The sequence below is a fragment of the Petaurus breviceps genome, unplaced genomic scaffold, assembly GCF_028583685.1.
Source record: "Petaurus breviceps papuanus isolate PSGF00001 unplaced genomic scaffold, PetGlider_PUasm1.0 207, whole genome shotgun sequence".
Taxonomy (NCBI): Eukaryota; Metazoa; Chordata; class Mammalia; order Diprotodontia; family Petauridae; genus Petaurus; species Petaurus breviceps.
In genome coordinates this window covers 32,341,791-32,360,352 of record NW_027185850.1, presented here as the reverse complement: position 1 = coordinate 32,360,352, position 18,562 = coordinate 32,341,791, and the positions used below count along the sequence as shown (strand labels likewise).

General features: G+C 38.2%; 1 protein-coding gene across 11 annotated transcripts in view; it reads right to left on the bottom strand.

The window, feature by feature from the left end:
* The window catches only part of LOC138165081 (ecotropic viral integration site 5 protein homolog), a 219,197-nt gene that overhangs the window by 104,683 nt on the left and 95,952 nt on the right, over positions 1-18,562 (bottom strand). For all 11 annotated transcript variants that reach the window (XM_069093217.1, XM_069093218.1, XM_069093219.1 and 8 more), the window contains 7 exons: positions 13,610-13,799; positions 8,434-8,658; positions 7,418-7,492; positions 6,618-6,743; positions 4,247-4,390; positions 1,073-1,162; positions 867-964 (listed from right to left, as the gene is read on the bottom strand). In XM_069093217.1, coding sequence (XP_068949318.1) covers positions 867-964; positions 1,073-1,162; positions 4,247-4,390; positions 6,618-6,743; positions 7,418-7,492; positions 8,434-8,658; positions 13,610-13,799 — 948 coding nt within the window. The remainder of the gene's footprint in view (positions 1-866; positions 965-1,072; positions 1,163-4,246; positions 4,391-6,617; positions 6,744-7,417; positions 7,493-8,433; positions 8,659-13,609; positions 13,800-18,562) is intronic.

Sequence of the window (18,562 nt, the reverse complement as noted above, 5' to 3'; positions counted from 1 at the left end):
AGAGATGATGTTAGTGATGGGGAAAAAAAAAAAATTTATAAGTAGAGAAGTTAAAAAATGAGACACCAAAAAAAGAAAAAAAAATATCTTCTCTGGAGGGGGTTCCCCCCCCCCCTCTAGGATTTTTAATCACTTTTTTTTTCCCCCGCCCCCCCCCCCCCCCCCCGCCTCCCCAAAGAAGGGTGGAGTCTACTTCTGGCCAGGGGTGTTCAATTCCTCTGAACTTCTCCTTAATAAATTTCTTTTGATACCCAGATTTTGGTATCAATTGTGTTTGTGTTTCTAACACTTGTTTCTGGTACAAATTTAAATACAGTCTTACTTAGAAAGTCAAGGAAATAAGATAAGGATTTCCACATAATTCATCACAAAATAAACACTGGCTAAAAATCCTAGATTATCTTTAAGTCAAAATCTGTGATTAATTTATCCCTGTTGTTCTTGAACTGAAGAGATTATTTAAGGAAAACAAGACAAAGTCTATTCAGGCAAAACAAAATGTAAAAAGAACTAAAAATCCTGTCTCTAGTCTGATTCTAGTCAGTCAGTCAGTGAGCAAATATATTAAGAGTCTAATGCTTGGTGCTGGGGATATTAAAAAAAGGTAAAAGATAGTCTCTGCTCTCCAGAAACTCATAGTCTAATGGGGAGACAACACACAAACAAGCTACATACAGAATAAATTGGAGATAATCGAGAAGAAAAGCACCTTTAAATATCAGCAACAAACAGCATCAACTTTACTAAAGATATAATATTGTCTAAAGAAATTGGGAAAAGTAAAACAGAAACATACACATAACATGTAAAGTGTCCCAAACTTTTCCCACTTAAAAAAAAAGGCAAGAGATGCATGCAATACCTACTTTTTCATCTTTTTTGTATTGTATTTGACTTGATAAGATGCTTGAATTAATTTGTCTGGACCACTGTCAAACTGATGCGGAATGACCTTTTGAAAGTGCTAAGAGGCAATAAGAGTAAACCATAAGAACTAATTAGTACTAGTTATTATTAATTGATGCTGCCAAATCTGAAGACATTAGAATTGGAAATTAGCCCACAGACTCACCTGTAACATTCCTTCCATGTCAAGTTGCATGAGTTCTGCTTGATTCATCTGAAGAACAGCTAATCCCACCCGAAACACTATCTCTAAACCCTGAAAGAGAAAAATTATAGAATTCTATATTGCCACACAATCTTCATTAACAAAAACAAATATGACTTAAAATAGCGTCAAATTTTATTAGATTACATGGGAACAGCTCTTCTGTTAGTGTAATAAATCAAGTGTCTGCTCTTGCTCTGCTTATCTCAAAAGTTTTGGGGGAAGATATTTAAAAATCAACTTTTATGTTCACATATCTTTTTTTTTTTTTAATAAAAGCTTTCCTAGGAAGGTTTAAAATGAAATGGAATGGCCTGTTTCCTCCTGATCCTTGCTACTGTGACATGGACTTTTGAGAGATTGACTGAGGTTTTTTTATAGGAAGTACACTCTTCCTTTCCCCAATTGCTGAAAAATGGGGAAAAATCTTTATTAGGGGGTGGCTAGGTGGCACAGTGAATAGAACACCGGACCTGGAGTCAGGAGGACCTGAGTTCAAATACAGCCTTAGACAAAACACAAAAAGTAGCCATGTGACCTTGGGCAAGTCACTTAACCCCAATTGCCTTCCAAAAGCAAAAAGAAACCCAAAAAACCCTTTATTAGAGAACTCAAAGTAGATAGTCTTTATAACAGATGTTGTGGTGCTTTTCTTCCTCCTACTATATTGCTTGCATTTTATAGTCTAACTACTTTTAGATAAGCTCTCAAAGATTTCTTGCTTCAGTTAATTTCCCAATAGCCTAAAACAGGGCCAGTCCTAGAACCAGTAAATCTGATTCAAGCACTAAGCCTTACTAACATTTTAACCAGTCATCTACCGTTGAACTTCAAACTACATTTGATTAGGCAGTAAAAGTAAATGCTCTCCAATAGATGAATAGTCAAAGCATGGGAACAAAGAGTTCCCAAAAGAAGAATTGAAAAATATTCACAACCACATGAAAAAATGTTACAAATCACTAACAATGAGAGAAATGCAAATTAAATAACTGGAAATTTTAGCCTCACATCCTACACACTGACAGCATTAGGGGACAGCAATTTTGAATTATGCAAATAAAGTGACTAAAATATCCTTTGACCTACAGATCCTATTATTCTATTCTACTCCAAGGAAGTCACTGACATGAAAATATTTATAGCAGCACTTTTTGTGAAAGCTAAGAAGTGGAAACAAAGAAGATGGCCATAGACTGGGAATGCTAAACAAACTACAATACATGAATATAATGGAATATTACTGAACTGTAAGAAATGATGTGTGTGATAAAAACAAAGAAGCCTAGAAAGATCCATATAAACTGATGCAAAGTAAAGAAAGCAGAGCCAAGAAAACAATACACAGTAACTACAACAATGTATACAAAAAGAACCAAAAATAGAAAAAAGAATCAAAAGTAAATGTTGCAAAATTATAAATAAGTGTGGCTTGAAAGAAGAGAGATGAGAAGATACTTCCACACCTTTGCAGAGGCAGAATGTCTACAAGTGTTGTACAGAGCATATACTCTCTCAGGTTTTTTTGATATTCTGATCAGTTATGCTGTTTTTTTCTTTTCTTTTGGAGGGGACCATTTTCTTTTTTCTTTGAAGGGGACTTTCAAGAAATACTACTTATTATATAAGATGGTTCTCTGGACAGGGGGAGGAGCAGGAAGGGGAGAAGGAGGAAGATGCAAACTATGGTGATGGTAAAAAAAAAATCAATACAAAATTTTTTTAAAATAAATGTTTAGGAGGGATGGTGGAAACCTCATTCTTCTCACAATCTAATACTAACACAGAGAGGCAACAGCCAAAATAGCCAAAAAAACTCTTGATAGTATAGAAATGACTAAAGTATTCCTAGTTGCTAGTTATATTTATCTCAACACTATAAACAGGTGCATTTTGCAGGTGATAAAAACAAAGTATCACTATCAACGTTTTTAGGGACAGTGGGACTGAGAGTTAGGATTGAGATCCTAATGTAAAATACTAACTTTTTCTTTATGCCAAATTGTTCATTTTGTAAAACACTTCAAATGATTACATACTTTGCTTTAATATACTTACGTATGTAGGGTGAAAAAACATTCCAGGCAATGAGAAAGAAATAGGACTTTACACTGTGTACTTCCTAAATACAAATGATTATGCAAACAGTGAATTTCCCTGCAAAGCTGGTCTAACAAACTGAGAACTAACAATTGATAATAGGGTACCCTAATGTGTTGTTGTAGCCTAGAAAGTCCCTACAAAAAACTGACTAGTCCATAAAAATAATGACCAGGCCAGGTGCGTTATTTCCTCCACTACAGTGGTTGCATACTAGGCTTTGTCTACTATGTCCCAGAAACCTCCTCCTTCTGGAAGCCCATTCCAGCTCTGGAATTCATGCTGGAATTACCCTCTGCCCCTGCAGTCTTGACAACTCTTCTCACTACCTCCACTTAAGGAAAGTGCCCAGGCCAGTCATATCCTCATTCCTCACCAGGCTGAACTCTGGACTTTCTCTACCATGCTCCAGAAACGTCATCATCCTGGAAACTCACTCAAACCCTGGAACTGACATTGCCATCACCTCCCCAGTCCTCCAGTTATCAGATTCCTTTTATGTGTTGTGTTTCACCATTAAAATGTGAGCAACTTAAGGACAGAGATGCTCTTTCTTTCTGTTTGTACGTTTAATAAGTGCTTGTTGACTGACTATAGTTCTCCTTAGATGAATTATTGTGATGTGGTGTTAACCCTGAGCTCTCGAATGCTTTGCCAGTCAAGCACAGGCACTATTCGGTACCAGCTACCAACTACAAAGGCTCTGATGGCCCAATGAGAAATTTCACCGTAGTTGGTGGAGAACTTGCCTATCTAGATTTAGAGAGACTTAGAAGCAAAAGGTTTAGATGTTAGGTAATGGATGCTTTGGTCACAATAACTGAGAAATATCATCTTCTAAAGTTATGAAAGGCTGTGATTTGCATTTTTGGAAGATGGTTCCAGAATAATAAAGTCATAAATCCTTAAAGTATTGAAGAATACCTTCTCATTCAACCAGTCATTTACATAAAGAGCTATTTAAAAGTCTGATTTAGAGTAATCCATGAAAAACCTTAAGTACTCGAGGAATAAGAAGGATTTCCAATAGCTTACCTCAGACATAAATATGTCAAATATCCTTGTTGCCACTGGTAGTGGGAAAGTTGTAAGAAAGATGGTCAGAAACCAGGATGATGCATACATAGATGTATGGAAACTCTGAGATTGAAAATGTACAAAGAGTTCTGGCAGATGCTCCTTGGAGGAAGGACAAAATATAAGAAAGTCTCTTAAAATGTATCATTGTTTGAAAATCAATGAAAGTTATAAGAAAAAAGTATATAAACAAGTAACATCAGGAAAATGCCAGATTAGATTTTCCCAGGTGCAAATGCTATGTTCCATTATCTAATTCTTTTATCCACAACCAACCCAAAATATTAATACTCTAGTAATGTACTATGTAATTACATACTGAAATTTTATACAATCTGAAAAAGCGTAACATCAACAGAGTTTCAGACGGACAAACAAGAGTTAACATATGAGAAAAAAAGAATGCTGTAGTTACTGATATGGATATGGATCACACACAGGTTTAGGGTTTCCCTCCAAAATACATATGACATTGGTGGCCATTTTCCAGAAGATACAACCTCCTTTTTCCTACATGGTATAGGCTTCTCCAGGATAAGATGGAAGAATTTACAATTCTGGTTTTCTAAGCACGTCAAGGAAAAGCCCCTACAGTAAGTACCGTGTTTCCCCGATAATAAGACACTGTCTTACTATTTTTTTTTGGACAGAAAAACACCAGAGGGCTTATTTTCAGGGGAGGGCTTATTTTAATGAAAATTGACAGCAATTTTAATAAACAGGTAAATGTGAACAAAAAAATGTACCTTTATTCAATAATGAATTCAATAAAGAACAGGATGACGTGCTCACTGCTACAGCTCTGATTGGATGCAGCTCGGAGTGTGGCGTGCATTTCACGGGGGGGGGGGGGGGAGAAGAGGGTGCATACAGAGGGTACCGTAATGTAGCGTGTAGTGCAGGGGATCACCTTCACTACAGTAGCAATCTCAATAGGTCTTATTATCAGGGAAACACGGTAGCTCTAGGAAGATGATTTTATAACTATTATACCTTCCTTAGTATTTCTCATGAAGATCTATTTTTCCATTGAATATTTTAATCGCATATATATGCTATTACATATGCAAAGTCAAAGGCTCAAAATATTAGTGAATAAAGAATGACAAAATCTTATTTCATATACTTGTTAAAAATAAGAAATGCAAGTAATATGTAAATTGTTGACATAAAGTATTTCTTTTCAATTAGATTTTTTGCAAGTCACTAAAAATCACTTTCACTCTTAAGCTCATCAATTCCTTTATGTATTAGTCTTATCATTAGATAGTACCAACATTATATCAGGGTCATCCATCAATTTAAAAATGCATGCTGAACAACACTGTGTGATGACAAACTTTGATAGACTTAGCTCTTCTCTGCAGTGTAATGACCCTAAGACAGTACCAAAAGACTCATGATAAAAAATGCTCTCCATATCTAGAAAAAGAACCATGGAGTCTGAATGCAGATCAAAGCATATTATTTTCTCTCTTTTTTTTTTTTTTGTTTTTTTCTTTCTCATGGCTTTTACCTTTTGTTCTGATTCTTTTTTCACATGACTAATGTGTAAATATACTTAATATAATTGTATATAGAGAGCCTATATCAGATAGTATGCTGTCTTAGGGAGGGGGTTATGAAGGGAGGGAGAGAAACTTTGGAACTCAAAATCTTATAAAAGTGAATGTTGAAAACTAAAAATAAATAAATAAGAAAAATGCATGTTGAAGAACAGAATGGCCACTAGCATGATATTATAACCATCACTTCATTGTCAATATTAGTACCATAAGGGCTTGCAGAGCCTGCAGTGGAAAAGTAAAGGGAAATAAAAGCACAATCATAGGAACTGGTATAACTGGCACAACCTCCATGCTCTAGATGCGAGAGGCCTAAGGAGGCAATTAGTATTGCTCATGCCCTCTGGTGGCCTCTGACCTATTCCAAGCATTACCAGATGAGTTTTTCAAAGACAAGGACAGGGGCAGCTAAGGGGCGCAGTGAATAGAGCATGGGCCCTAGAGTCAGGTGGACCTGAGTTCAAATTTGACCTAAGACACTTAACACTTACTAGTTGTGTGACCTTGGGCAAATCACTTAACCCCAATTGCCCTGCCTTCCCCCCTTCCAAAAAGAAAAAAAAAATCAAGGGCAGCATTTCAATTTTCCATGTTAATGTATAGCCAGCACAAAGAAAACTGTCCCTAATAAGACACCATTAGAACAAATAACTGCATCCTCTGCTTTAAAATACTTTACATATTAAGTTAATATTTATTTGTCTTTCTGTAAGAAATTAGATTTTACAAATATGTATATATTATGTTAACAATGAACTTTTTACCTGTATCATGCATTCAAACTGGTACATGCAAAGGCCCAATTCTGCCATACTTGGCTTAAAGAGTTCACGCAGTCTATAATCTTGCATTAATTTAACAAACACACAGAAAGCTTCTTCTTCTGGCATCTATGTTAAAAAAAAAGGCAATGTAAAGTACCTGTTACACATGGCGTGTACGTGTGTGTTTGTGTGTGTATGTATTATACAAATTTACTAAGGCTATTGGTAATAAATTATATTTGAAACATTCCTTAAATGATGTAAAAAATAAATCTTTCAGAAGAAATTACACAAGAATTGGAAAACACACACCAACAGCATCCCATATTTATAAAGTATTTTAATATTTACAGAATACTTTTCTCACAATACTCGGTAAATTAAGAAATGCAAATATCACTAACCTTCATTTTGCAAACAAGCACAGAGGGCGCAGCTGCTACTACTACTACGTTAGCTAGCACTTTAAGGTCTGTAAAGCACTTCAGAAATATTCTCTAATTTTATCCTGTAAGAACCTGCCTGGGAGGCAGGTGCTTTTATTAGCCTCATTTCACAGATGAAGCAGTTGTGGCTGACAGAGCTTAAGTGGCTCTCCCAGGGTCACATCACTAACAAGTGTCTGAGGCCAAATGTGAACTAAGACCTTCCTGATGCCAGGTCTAGCGCTCCATCCACTGCCGTGCCTAGCTGCCTAGAATTAGAAGATGAATATAAGCAGCTCAAAGTAATTCTTCCCTGGAGTTAAATGAAATCCTATGGGCGCAGAATTTCATTCCTGCTACAATGAACCAACTTACCTGCATGAGCAGCAGCCCAACTATAAAAGCACTTCCCTGACAATATCCAACCTCACGATCCACTAAAGAATACGCCTGGAAAACAAGCATTCAAAATACTTTAATGCAATGTTAAGCAAAATCTGTTTCTTTAGAGGCCTAAAAAGAATAAAGTATTAAGCCTTTTATTAAGGAAGGAAAATTTCTTGATCATTAAAAAGATGTCATCCTACCTATTTCAAGCCCAACCAAAGATTCATAGATTTGAAATTTCATTAGACAATTCCCAGTGGAAAGTTTTCTGCTAAAAGAGGAGAGACAGTGGTACAGACTTGGGCAATACAACAAAGCTTAGAAATAAAGTATCATTTCTATCGGATAGAGGCAGGAATTAGCAAAGCACTTAAGTGAAGAGCTGGCAAGGCTGAAGCTGTTTTAAAAGGATCTACAGTTAGCAGTGGTCCAACTGAGGTTTACTAAAGGAGGAAGAAATTCTGGGCAGGGAAAGCATGAAGGAGAATGCCAGAGTAGATGGTTCACAGCTGAGCCTAAACTAAGACTGAGCTTCTGACTGATCCTGACAATGCTGGGGGAAGAAATCTGAATGATGGGACACTGGCTAAGTCAACAGCTAGCCCAAGTTTTAGTCATTTGGAGGGGAGATAGCAGCCTGTTCTGTAAAGAGTTATCTCTATGCAACAGGCATTTACAAACTACATAACTTTAGAGTTGGCCCAGGGAAAAAAACTGCCTTCTAGTACCTACAGATCCCTCACCCCCAACAAATTATGTATGAAACAATTATTATGTCATTACTGAACTTTAAGGTCAGACATTAAAGCAAGAAGAACAATTTGTGAGATTAAGAATCAGTATTTAAAAATCCAAAACAAAAGGCAAGCAGAAAATCATGCTATAATAGTAATTAATTACCCAAAGCCCAGGTTTTTGTGAAGGGGTCTACATTTCATGGTATATGGCTATACACTTGAGCTTTGTAAAAATGTTTCATTTAAAAAATTAATAAACAACCTTACCTTCATTACATTAAATAAAACCTCCTGTCCAAGACTATCTTTTTCTTTAAAGAAGTCATGTTCAGGATATGTTCTAGCAATGTCCCTTCTGATAAGTTTTTCACAGGGTGAGGTCATTTTCAGTAGTTCAGAATACTGATCCTTAATTGGCATACTTTGAGCATTGCATAAAAGCTGCCAAACAATTGCTCTGAAATGATGAGGTATCCCTTTCCGAACAAGTTCCTAAAGCATAAAAAAAAAAAAATCATTCAAATTGTCTACTTAGAAAAGCAAAGTACTTTGGCACTGAGAAAAAATTCAAACCTGTAATTTACAAGCGATTTTAATCCTGCCATATGGGAACAGATGTGGTCCATGGATTGCCACCAATTTAGTTAATGCTGCTACAAAGAATAAACTGACACTGTAGTAAGCTGTTCTGCTTAATTCATTGTAATGGTTCTAATGTTCCTTCTAAAGGTAAGAGTCTAAGGAATTCTTACACTGCAGTTCTAAGACAGGGGTTCTCAATTTTTCTTGTTGTCAGACCCTCTGGTGACTGCCCAGTGGAGGCTCTGGACTCCTAATCAGAGTAACATTTTCCATGATAAAATTACATTCCTGGGATCACCAAAGAAACCATTTTGAAATCCAGTTATCAAATACTCTAAGAACAAGTTCAGAGACCCCAGGTCTAAGAGCCTCTGCCCAGTTCAAAGAAGCCAGCCACTGAGCCACAAAGAAAACATTCATATGACATCATCCATTGAGAGGGTATTCCCCAAGCACAGTCGGCTCCACATTGCACTAATACTTGAAAACTTAGCATCCCTCACCTTCTGGAGTCCCACGTCTTCTCCACCTGACTCCCACCCTTTTCCCCTCTGCTCACCCTCCACTTACCCACATCACTGGCATAACACCTAATGGATTTTTAAGGACTAACCAGAGTCTCCAACACCAGAATAAATGTCCAAAAGTACCAGGGCCTCAGACACTAGGGCCTGACGCCCAGGGCTGAATAAATGATCCCCTTCCATAGCCAGGTGATATAGTAGTTTTACCCTGAGCATGTCACTTAGCCTCTCTCAGTCTCAGTTTTCTCATGTGTAAATGAGGATAACCTACCTCATCAGGTTGTTGTGGAGATAGAGTAAAATAACATGTTTGTATCACTCTCTCTCTCTTTCACACACACACACACACACACACACACACACACACACACACAATGTAATTATGTTTACCACCCTGTGTGATTCTCTCTGGTTCCTGGGGTGACAGAACAACTAATTTTGTCATGTTTGCACAGCAAAAAAACACAACACTGCCCTCCATCATCACAGGACCCTGACAGTAAAGGGCTCAACAAAGAACACTCCTCCAGTCACATGACTAACAGACACGGGACCATCTACTCCATTCTGTTCAACAATGCAGAGCCACTATTTCCTGGGCTGAAAATCTCCTGGGTCTTTCCCTGTATTCTGGTCCCATCTTATCCAAACCCTAGTCTATTTCTTCACCTGCCCTCTGGAAACCCTGTTAATTTGTCAAACTTCACTTCATCTTAAGCTTCGTTTTTCACCATCTTTTCTCTGTTTTTATGCCAAGAGAAATTTGGCATTTTAAAATCTTCATTATCTTTGTATCTAACATTTACGTGACAGGCACTATACTAAGTGCCTTACAATTGTTACCTTGTTTAACCCTCATAAAACCCCTGAGAGGTAGGTGTTATTATTATCCCCCTTTTCCACATTAGGAAACTGAGGCAAACAAAGGTCACACGACTTGCCCAGGGTTACCCAGCTACGCTAATTTCAGAAAACTGTCTCCATGGCCACTCTCTTCAACACTGTAGACCTAGTTTCCTGAGCCACAGGGGACTACAGCCACCTGCATACTGTGCTCCCCCTTGAGGATTATTCCATGAATCTCTATCATACTTGCTTCTGTTATTTCTCTCTCCTTTCCAACCACAGCCTCAAGTCTTTGCATCTCCCTCTATTCTCACACTCTTTAACCTGCCCTGGCCTCATATTCAGTGAGTCAGATTCGCTCTACGTGGACTCTACAATCCCTGACCCTGGACCACACGTGATTCACCAGCCACCTTCTGGGATGTTTAACACTAAGGAGGGGGCCCCATCACTGGCTAAGTACATGGAGACCTTTCATTTAGTTTCACCTGGGCTATATGGAAAACCTGTGTTCTCTCCTGACTGACTGGCGATCCCACTCCCTTTACCATGTTTCAACCCTCTCCTCTACATCCAGTCCCAACTGCCTCCCTGCCATCTTTATGCCAACAGGTGTCCTGGTCTCATACTGTGAAAAAGCCACAGCCATCTCCTTCCTCTATGCAACTTCTATACATCTACTACAATTCTCTACACCTACATCTTCATTCTCCCTTCCCTCTTCAAAAGAAATAGCCCTTCTCCATAACCAAGGCCTTCTGATCCCTTCCTTTCCATGGTTCTCTAGGAGCTCACACCACTGATGATCCTCCTCTCTCATCTTCACTCTCTCCCAGTCTCCTCTTTCCTAGCTGCCTTCTGTCACTCGACACTGCTGTCAGACACACTCAAGCTCTCCTCCCTTTCACTGCCCACCTCACAGAATCATCTGTCCTCCCTGCCCCCATGTCCCATGGCCCATGCTTCCCACTCAGTGAAACTGCTCTCCAAGGTTTCCAATGCCCTCCTGACTGCTAAGATCCACGACTTGTCCCTCAGACTTCATCTCTTTGAGCGCTCTGTTGCTGATGCTGTTAATGTACCTCATCTTCCCAGATATTAGCTTCTCTCTCAGCTTTGTCACTGCCCCCCCACCAAGTCTCATCCTACACGACTGCTTTTCCAAGCCTCCTTTGCAGCTCACAGCATCGATCTCCTGTCCCTTTATACGAGTTTCTCTGAAGATTGAAGTACCATGAGCACTCTTCTCTTCTCTTCCTGCTATCTACTGGGATGCTCAACTACTATCACGGGTTCAAATGGCATGTCTATACAAATTGCCAAATTTATACATCTAGCACTAATCACTCTCCTGAACAGTCTTGTACCGACAACTGTATGTTGAACATTTTCTCCTGTATGTTCCATGGGCTCCTCAAACTCAGTATGTCCACAATGGAATTTATTATTCCCCACCCCCAAATCATATACCACTAGGCTTACTAACTTGAAGGCACCCTTGATTCCTCTCTTTCAATCCCCAGATCCAATTTGTTGCCAGGTTATGCTCATTACCTGTTTCCTCCACCTGTATCCTAGATGCAATCTAGCTTCAAACCAATCTGTTAAAATAATCTGGTAGCTCTGAAAAATGTAAAAAGTTAAGTATACCGACTATCACAAATTCCACAAAACTTAACTAATGTAGAGAAGTTACTACTGGATCAACAAGGTGGAAACAGCGTTTGTCTTTTTACCTAGCAAGAAGGCTATGCCCGAGCAAAGAGCAGCACCGATCTAAAAAACAAGCATGTCTGCAAGACACTCCATCGGGGAAGATGAAGGCTGCCTTCAGCATCCCCTCCCAAAATTTCAAAAGACCATTGAGAACAGGTCTGCGGTTAGCTAAGCCTAAGATTATTTATAAATGAAACCCAGAGAACAATAAGCAGTTAGATGAAACAGTCCAGATCTACTTTTACTCTGACAGTCATCTATTGTTTGTGGTAGAGATAGGAGAACCACCACACTTGGACTCAATGACTTGATCAACATTGTGAAGAAGCAGGAATGGTATTTGAAAAAGAAGCCTGGAAGAATGATTGTATCTAACCAAATGAATACAAAAGAAATTTGTTCTCGAGATAACACAATTTTTAAAGAATTTAAGGTTCAAGTTTTCAAGATATTTCAGAGAGGTAAGATTCTAATAGCACAGAAGAGAGAACAGATCAATATTATTTTCTGAGTCAACAGAAAAGACACCAGTAACCAGCAACCCATATGCCTGCTTTCTAACATCTATATGTATCTAGCAGAGTATCCTTGAGAACAACATGAGAAGGAAAAAAGCCAAGTGTTCCCTGATGATTTTCTACAGCAGATTTCATCTTTATGATATTCACAAATCAAAACTTACTGGGCACAGATGAAGAGAAAAAAATTTCTGCTGAAAAAATGAATATTTAAACCTGTACATCTACAGAAAACTTTAAGTATTACTATATAATCATCAAATAGACTATATTTTCATCTATGCATGAAGCTTCCTCTTCAAACTAATAATTATCAAAAGGGTCAAAACTGACCTCCTTCTGCAGTTCCCCAAACAGAAGAGATATAATCTCAGCAGTTGTCTTCATATGATTTCCCCTGCTAGACTGTAAGTTCTCTGAGAACAAGGACTATTGTGCCTTCCTTTGTATCACCAGCTCTTAGTATGATGCCTGACACATGGTAGGTGCTGTATGTTTGTTGACTAAGAATGAACTAGATGAATTCTTAAGGTTTTCTTCTATAACCATACATCTATTACTACACGGTTAATTAACTACATTTGACACCACTCTTCAAACAGAATTCAGGAAAAAAGTCACACCTCCAAATTACAACTAAACTTGGCAAAGTAAACTAGTCTAAATCATTCCGCATTATACAAACAATGTTGCATAGTACCACACAAAGAGTGCTAGGTCTTAAGGCAGAAGACATGAGTTTGAATCCTGCTTCTATTGTGTAACCATGGGCAAATCTCCCTAGGCCTCTGTTTCCTCAACTGCAAAATGAGATTGAATTAGATGACTCTTAAGATCCATTCCAGTTTGTAATCTATATATGATTCATGCCAAATGACCAATTACTCCCTATTCCCTCAAGGGCCTTGATATCGGAAGCCCTCCCTCATCCAGCTCCAGCCCATATTTCCACACTTAGTCCATCTGCTCCCTATTAGACTCACCGTTATAGTCAAACTGGCAGAGGTCTTTTGTGATTCCCCAATTGTTATGCATGTCCATCCAGTACCTTGCTTGGGTACCTGCAGTATTTTCCCTAATAAAGCACAAGCTCCCTCAGAGCAGGGACAGGTTTGTTCTAGAATACCTATGACTGGTTACAGGACCTCCCAGGCACTTGGCTGTTGAATCTGGGCTGCCTCATACTTAGTATCCCCAATGCCCCCATTGATAATACACTATCTATCAAGCTGATGGAGCAGTGAGAGACAAAAATACCTTAACTTGTTTCTCTTTCTTTTTGCGAACATCTTCCCATTCATTAACAATTCTCCCCCAAAGTAGCCAAGAATCTTCTTCAAGGTGGCTGAGATTGCTAGAAGCAGATGAACTTGATACAAGAGAGGAGCCGCTGTTTCTTCTTGACCCATTTACAGATCTTAAGGACTTGCTGTCCGTCTCTAACAGTCTAAAATATAATAAAAAATTAGTTTAAAATTTGATCATATATCAACAAAAATGTACATTAATGATACTTGCCTTATCAAAGTTCCTCAGCACCTATTTATATACTATATCAAAAGCTGATTTTATAAAAAAGTGAATTTCACTGTGATTTTCATCATAAGCCTAATAGCAGGGAGAAATAGCTTCAACACTTTGAAATTAACACAATATGTAAAAATATTTGATAACTATCAATAATACCTCTTTTGAAAAGCTATGATTGGGGCGGCTAGGTGGCGCAGTGAATAAAGCGCCGGCCCTGGAGTCAAGAGGTCCCGAGTTCTGTTTCTGGCCTCAGACACTTAACATCCACACAAAAAAAAACTAGCCTTGTAACCTCGGGCAAGTTACTTAACCCCAATTGCCCTCAAAAAGGTAAAAAAAAAAGCTATCATTAAAAATCCAAACTAGGTGGAGTAGAAGCACAAACTTGGTGTGGGCTCCCCTCCAATCACTTTCAAAACATGTAAAAAAATTATTCTAAACAAACTTTAGAACTATGGAACCTACAAAAAGACAAAGAAAAACAAAGTTCTTGCTGAAAGAAGCCTGGCAGGCCTATAGGAAGGATCTATCATACCGGGCTGGGAGCTGAGCACAGTGCCATGTGAGCCATGTGGTTCCTGGCCCCAGGGCAGCCCTGAGCAGCGGCTGCCAGAGCAGACTTCAGGAGAGAGAGTCACCAGCAGCTGTGGTGGTTTCCAGAATTATCTACCCCATAAATGCCAAAAAGAAAATAAAAGGTTAGTGTGGAACTTTGTGGGAACAGGGGGACCAAGAGCACATTCTGGCCCCTGACCCCGGGGTGAGAAGTAGGAGAAAAGCAGTGGCTACAGCCGCCATTGCCTGGCTGTTTTAGGAGCTCCTGGCTTGCAAATTGCAAGGGGATCAAGTGACCATTCAGAGGGTAATCACTCTTGCTTTAACCTTCTTGGATTTGGATCACGGTCCTGAGTGGTGGTCCTGGGGTGTGTGACCAGTGAGCCAGAGCTTGTGGTGTCTGTAGAGAGAAAACCCAACTAATAGCTCCGGCACCTGCAAAAACCCCAGCGATTTGGGACAAACCTCTCCTCTCTGGAAGAAGAGTTCTACTGGGACAAAGATCTCAAAAGTCAAGTAAATGACTGGCAAGATGAGCAAGCCCAGGAAACATAATCAAACCACAGATTCCTTTCTGGGGGATAAAAAAGGATCAAGACATGGAGTGAGAGGAAGATAGCAAAGTCAGAATTCCTGCATCAAAAGGATCCAAGAAAAATATGAATTGGTTACAGGCCATGGAGAAGCTGAAAAAGGATTTTGAAAATCAGGTAAGAGAAGTGAAGGAAAAATTGGGAAGAGAAATGAGAATGATGCAAGAAAATCATGAAAAGTGAGTCAACAGCCTGCTAAAGGAGACCCAAAAATACACTGAAGAAAATAACACCTTAAAAAATAGACTAATTCAAATGCCAAAAGAGGCCCAAAAAGCCAATGAGGAGAAGAATGCCTTAAAAAGCCAAATTTCCCAGATGGAAAAGGAATTTCAAAAACTCACTGAAGAGAATAACTCCTTCAAAATTAGACTGGAGCAATTGGAAGCTAATGACTTTATGAGAAATCAAGATGCTATAAAAGAGATCCAAACAAATGAAAAAATAGAAGACAATGTGAAATATCTCATTGGAAAAATCACTGACCTGGAAAATAGATCCAGGAGAGATAATTTTAAAATTACTGGACTACCTGAAAGCCATGATCAAAAAAAGATCCTAGACACCATCTTGCAAGAAATTCTCAAGGAAAACTGCCATGATATTCTAGAACCAGAGGGCAAAACAGAAATTGAAAGAATTCACCATTTGCCTCTTGAAAAAGATCCCCAAAAGAAAACTCCCAGGAATATTATAGCCATATTCCAGAGTTCCCAGGTCAAGGAGAAAATACTGCAAGCAGTCAGGAAGAAGCAATTTGAGTATTATGGAAACATAATCAGTATAACACAAGACCTAGCAGCTTCTACGTTAAGGGATCAAAGGGCTTGGAACACGATATTCTGGAGGTCAAAGGAGCTAGAGCTAAAACCAAGAATTACCTACCTAGCAAAACTGAGTATAATGCTTCAGGGGAAAATATGGTCATTCAATGAAATAGAGGATTTTCAAGCATTCTTCATGAAAAAACCAGAGCTGAACAGAAAATTTGATTTTCAAACACAAGAAGCAAGAGAAGCATGAGAAGTTAAACAGGAAAAAGAAATCATAATGAACTTATTAAAGTTAAATTATTTATATTCCTACATGGAAAAACAATAATTATAACTCATAAGACTTTTCTCAGTATGAGGATATTGAAGGGAATATATGTGTATATATATATATGTATACATACATATATATGTATGTATAGGAGGGCGTATGTGTATAAAAATATATATATGAGTATAGGCATATGTATGTTCACATATACATAGGCAGAGTGCACAAGATGAGTTGAATATGAAGGGATGATATCTAAAAAATAAAATTAAGAGGTAAAAGAGGAATTTATTGGGAGAAGGAAGAGATAGGGTACATTATCTCATATAAAAGAGGCAAGAGAAAACTTACAATGGAAGGGAAGAACAGGAAAGTGAAAGGGAATGGGACAACCTTATTCTCATTGCATTTGTCTTAAGGAGGGAATAACATACACACTCAATAGGGTATCTTACCCTACAGGAAAATAGGGGGGTAGGGGATAGGAGGGGGGATGATAAAAGGGAGGGCAGATTAGGGGAGAGGGTAGTAAGAAGCAAACATTTTTGAAAAGGGAGAGGGTCAAAGGAGAAAATGGAGTAAGTGGGGAATGGGATAGGATGGAGAGAAATATAATTGGTCTTTCACAATATGACAAGTATGGAAATGATTTGGGTAATTGCACACATACAACCTATACTGAATTGCTTGTCTTCCCAGTGGGGGTGAGTGAGGAGGGAGGAAGGAAAAAAATCTGGAACTCAAAGTTTTAAAAGCAAATGTTTAAAAAAAAATGCATTTTTTACATGCAACTGGGAAATAAGATGTACAGGCACTGGGGTATAGAGGTCTGTCTTGCCCTACTAGAAATTTAGGGGGATGATGGGGGAGGATATGGAGGAGAATGGATTGGGGGAAGGGGTCTTCAGTGGGCTTGCTATTTTGGGGTGGGGGGTAGGGGAAAGATGGGGAGAAAAAATTCATGTTGAAAACTAAAAATAAATAAATATATATTTTTAAAAATCCAAACTAAAGAAAAGCTCTGTTGGGAAGGTTAATTTGATGTGGGGTCTCACAAAGAAACGGCTGAAGACAAGGGCCAATTCTAAAGAAAGCTTTTCCTAATCCTTCCCCCTACCCACCTCTTAGTGTTATTTCCCTTTTCAAAAGATCTTCTATTTACTACTCTACTTACACACTGCATCTTCCAGTAGAATGTAAACAGTACTAGTCCCACCTTCGGTCTTTTTATCCCAGAGGCCTGAGGCAGCTTTGAACTTAGCCTTAATAAATGTTTGTAAGCTGAACTGAAAAATGGCCAGTATCAGGCTCGGAATTTGGCAAACAGAAGTCTATAACTTCACGTGTGTCTAATGGGATCTAGAAATTTAGGATGAACATAAAAATACCTACGAAGCCAAACCTTTTTTATGCAAAATTTACAAAAGTCTGTTTCTAGTGGTGAGCACGGACACAGGCAGATGAATTTATACGGAAGAAACAATCTTGCCTACTTTACAAATTATCCATTTTGGAACGTAATGATATTTGTTCTTAGCCTTTAACTCAATATGTATACTAGGTGCTTAGCCTATTTTATTTACTGTAAACCTTCTGAAGGCAAAAATCATGGCATGCAACAGTAATGACTCACTTTATACAGAGTCAGACTTAAAATAAACTCACCCACCCAAATCACACCTTCCAACAGTATTGCTGAAAGGGTTTTGTAAGCATCCAGAAAATAGGCGTAACCAAACCCCCAAACCTGAAATCAAACTACTAAAATTTAGGAATCACTCATTTATGGCTACTCTCCATAGTCCCATGACTACAACACTGCTCTCCCACAGAAATAATCCACCAATCAACTCCTAAAAGGAGAAGGCATATGAAGAATACTATGCTCAAAATCCATCAAAGAATAAATACTGCAAGCATCTAGAAAGTACTTCAAGTACAGTAAGAACTATAGTCAGGATCAAACAGGACTTGGAAGCATACTAAAAACCATAAAAGATCTTAGAATACAATATTCTAAAAGACAAAAAATTTAGACTTACAAAGACAGCCCCTAGAAAGCTGAGTATAATAATCTTAAAAGGAAAAAAAATGGACCTTTAGTGATACAGAGGAACTTGAAGCTTTTCTGATGAAGACCAGAGCTGAGGAGAACTTGGAAATAAGAACACAGGAGTCAAGAGAATTTTATAAAGGTAAATTTATTTGAGCAACTAGAAGAAGTTATATGATGCAATAATGCCATCATTTTAATGGGAAGAAGAAACACATTTTTCATGAGAATCTTAATGTTTTCAAAGGACACTAAAGAAAATTAATTTTGAAGAAAGACATTCTGGGAGTGGAGTCAGGAAAAACTCAGTTCAAATCCAGCCTCAGATACTCACTACCTGTGTGACCCTGGCAAATCTCCAAATATCTGTCTGCCTCAATTTACTAATCTTATAAAATGGGTATAATAATAGCATTTGCCTAACTGTCATTTTGA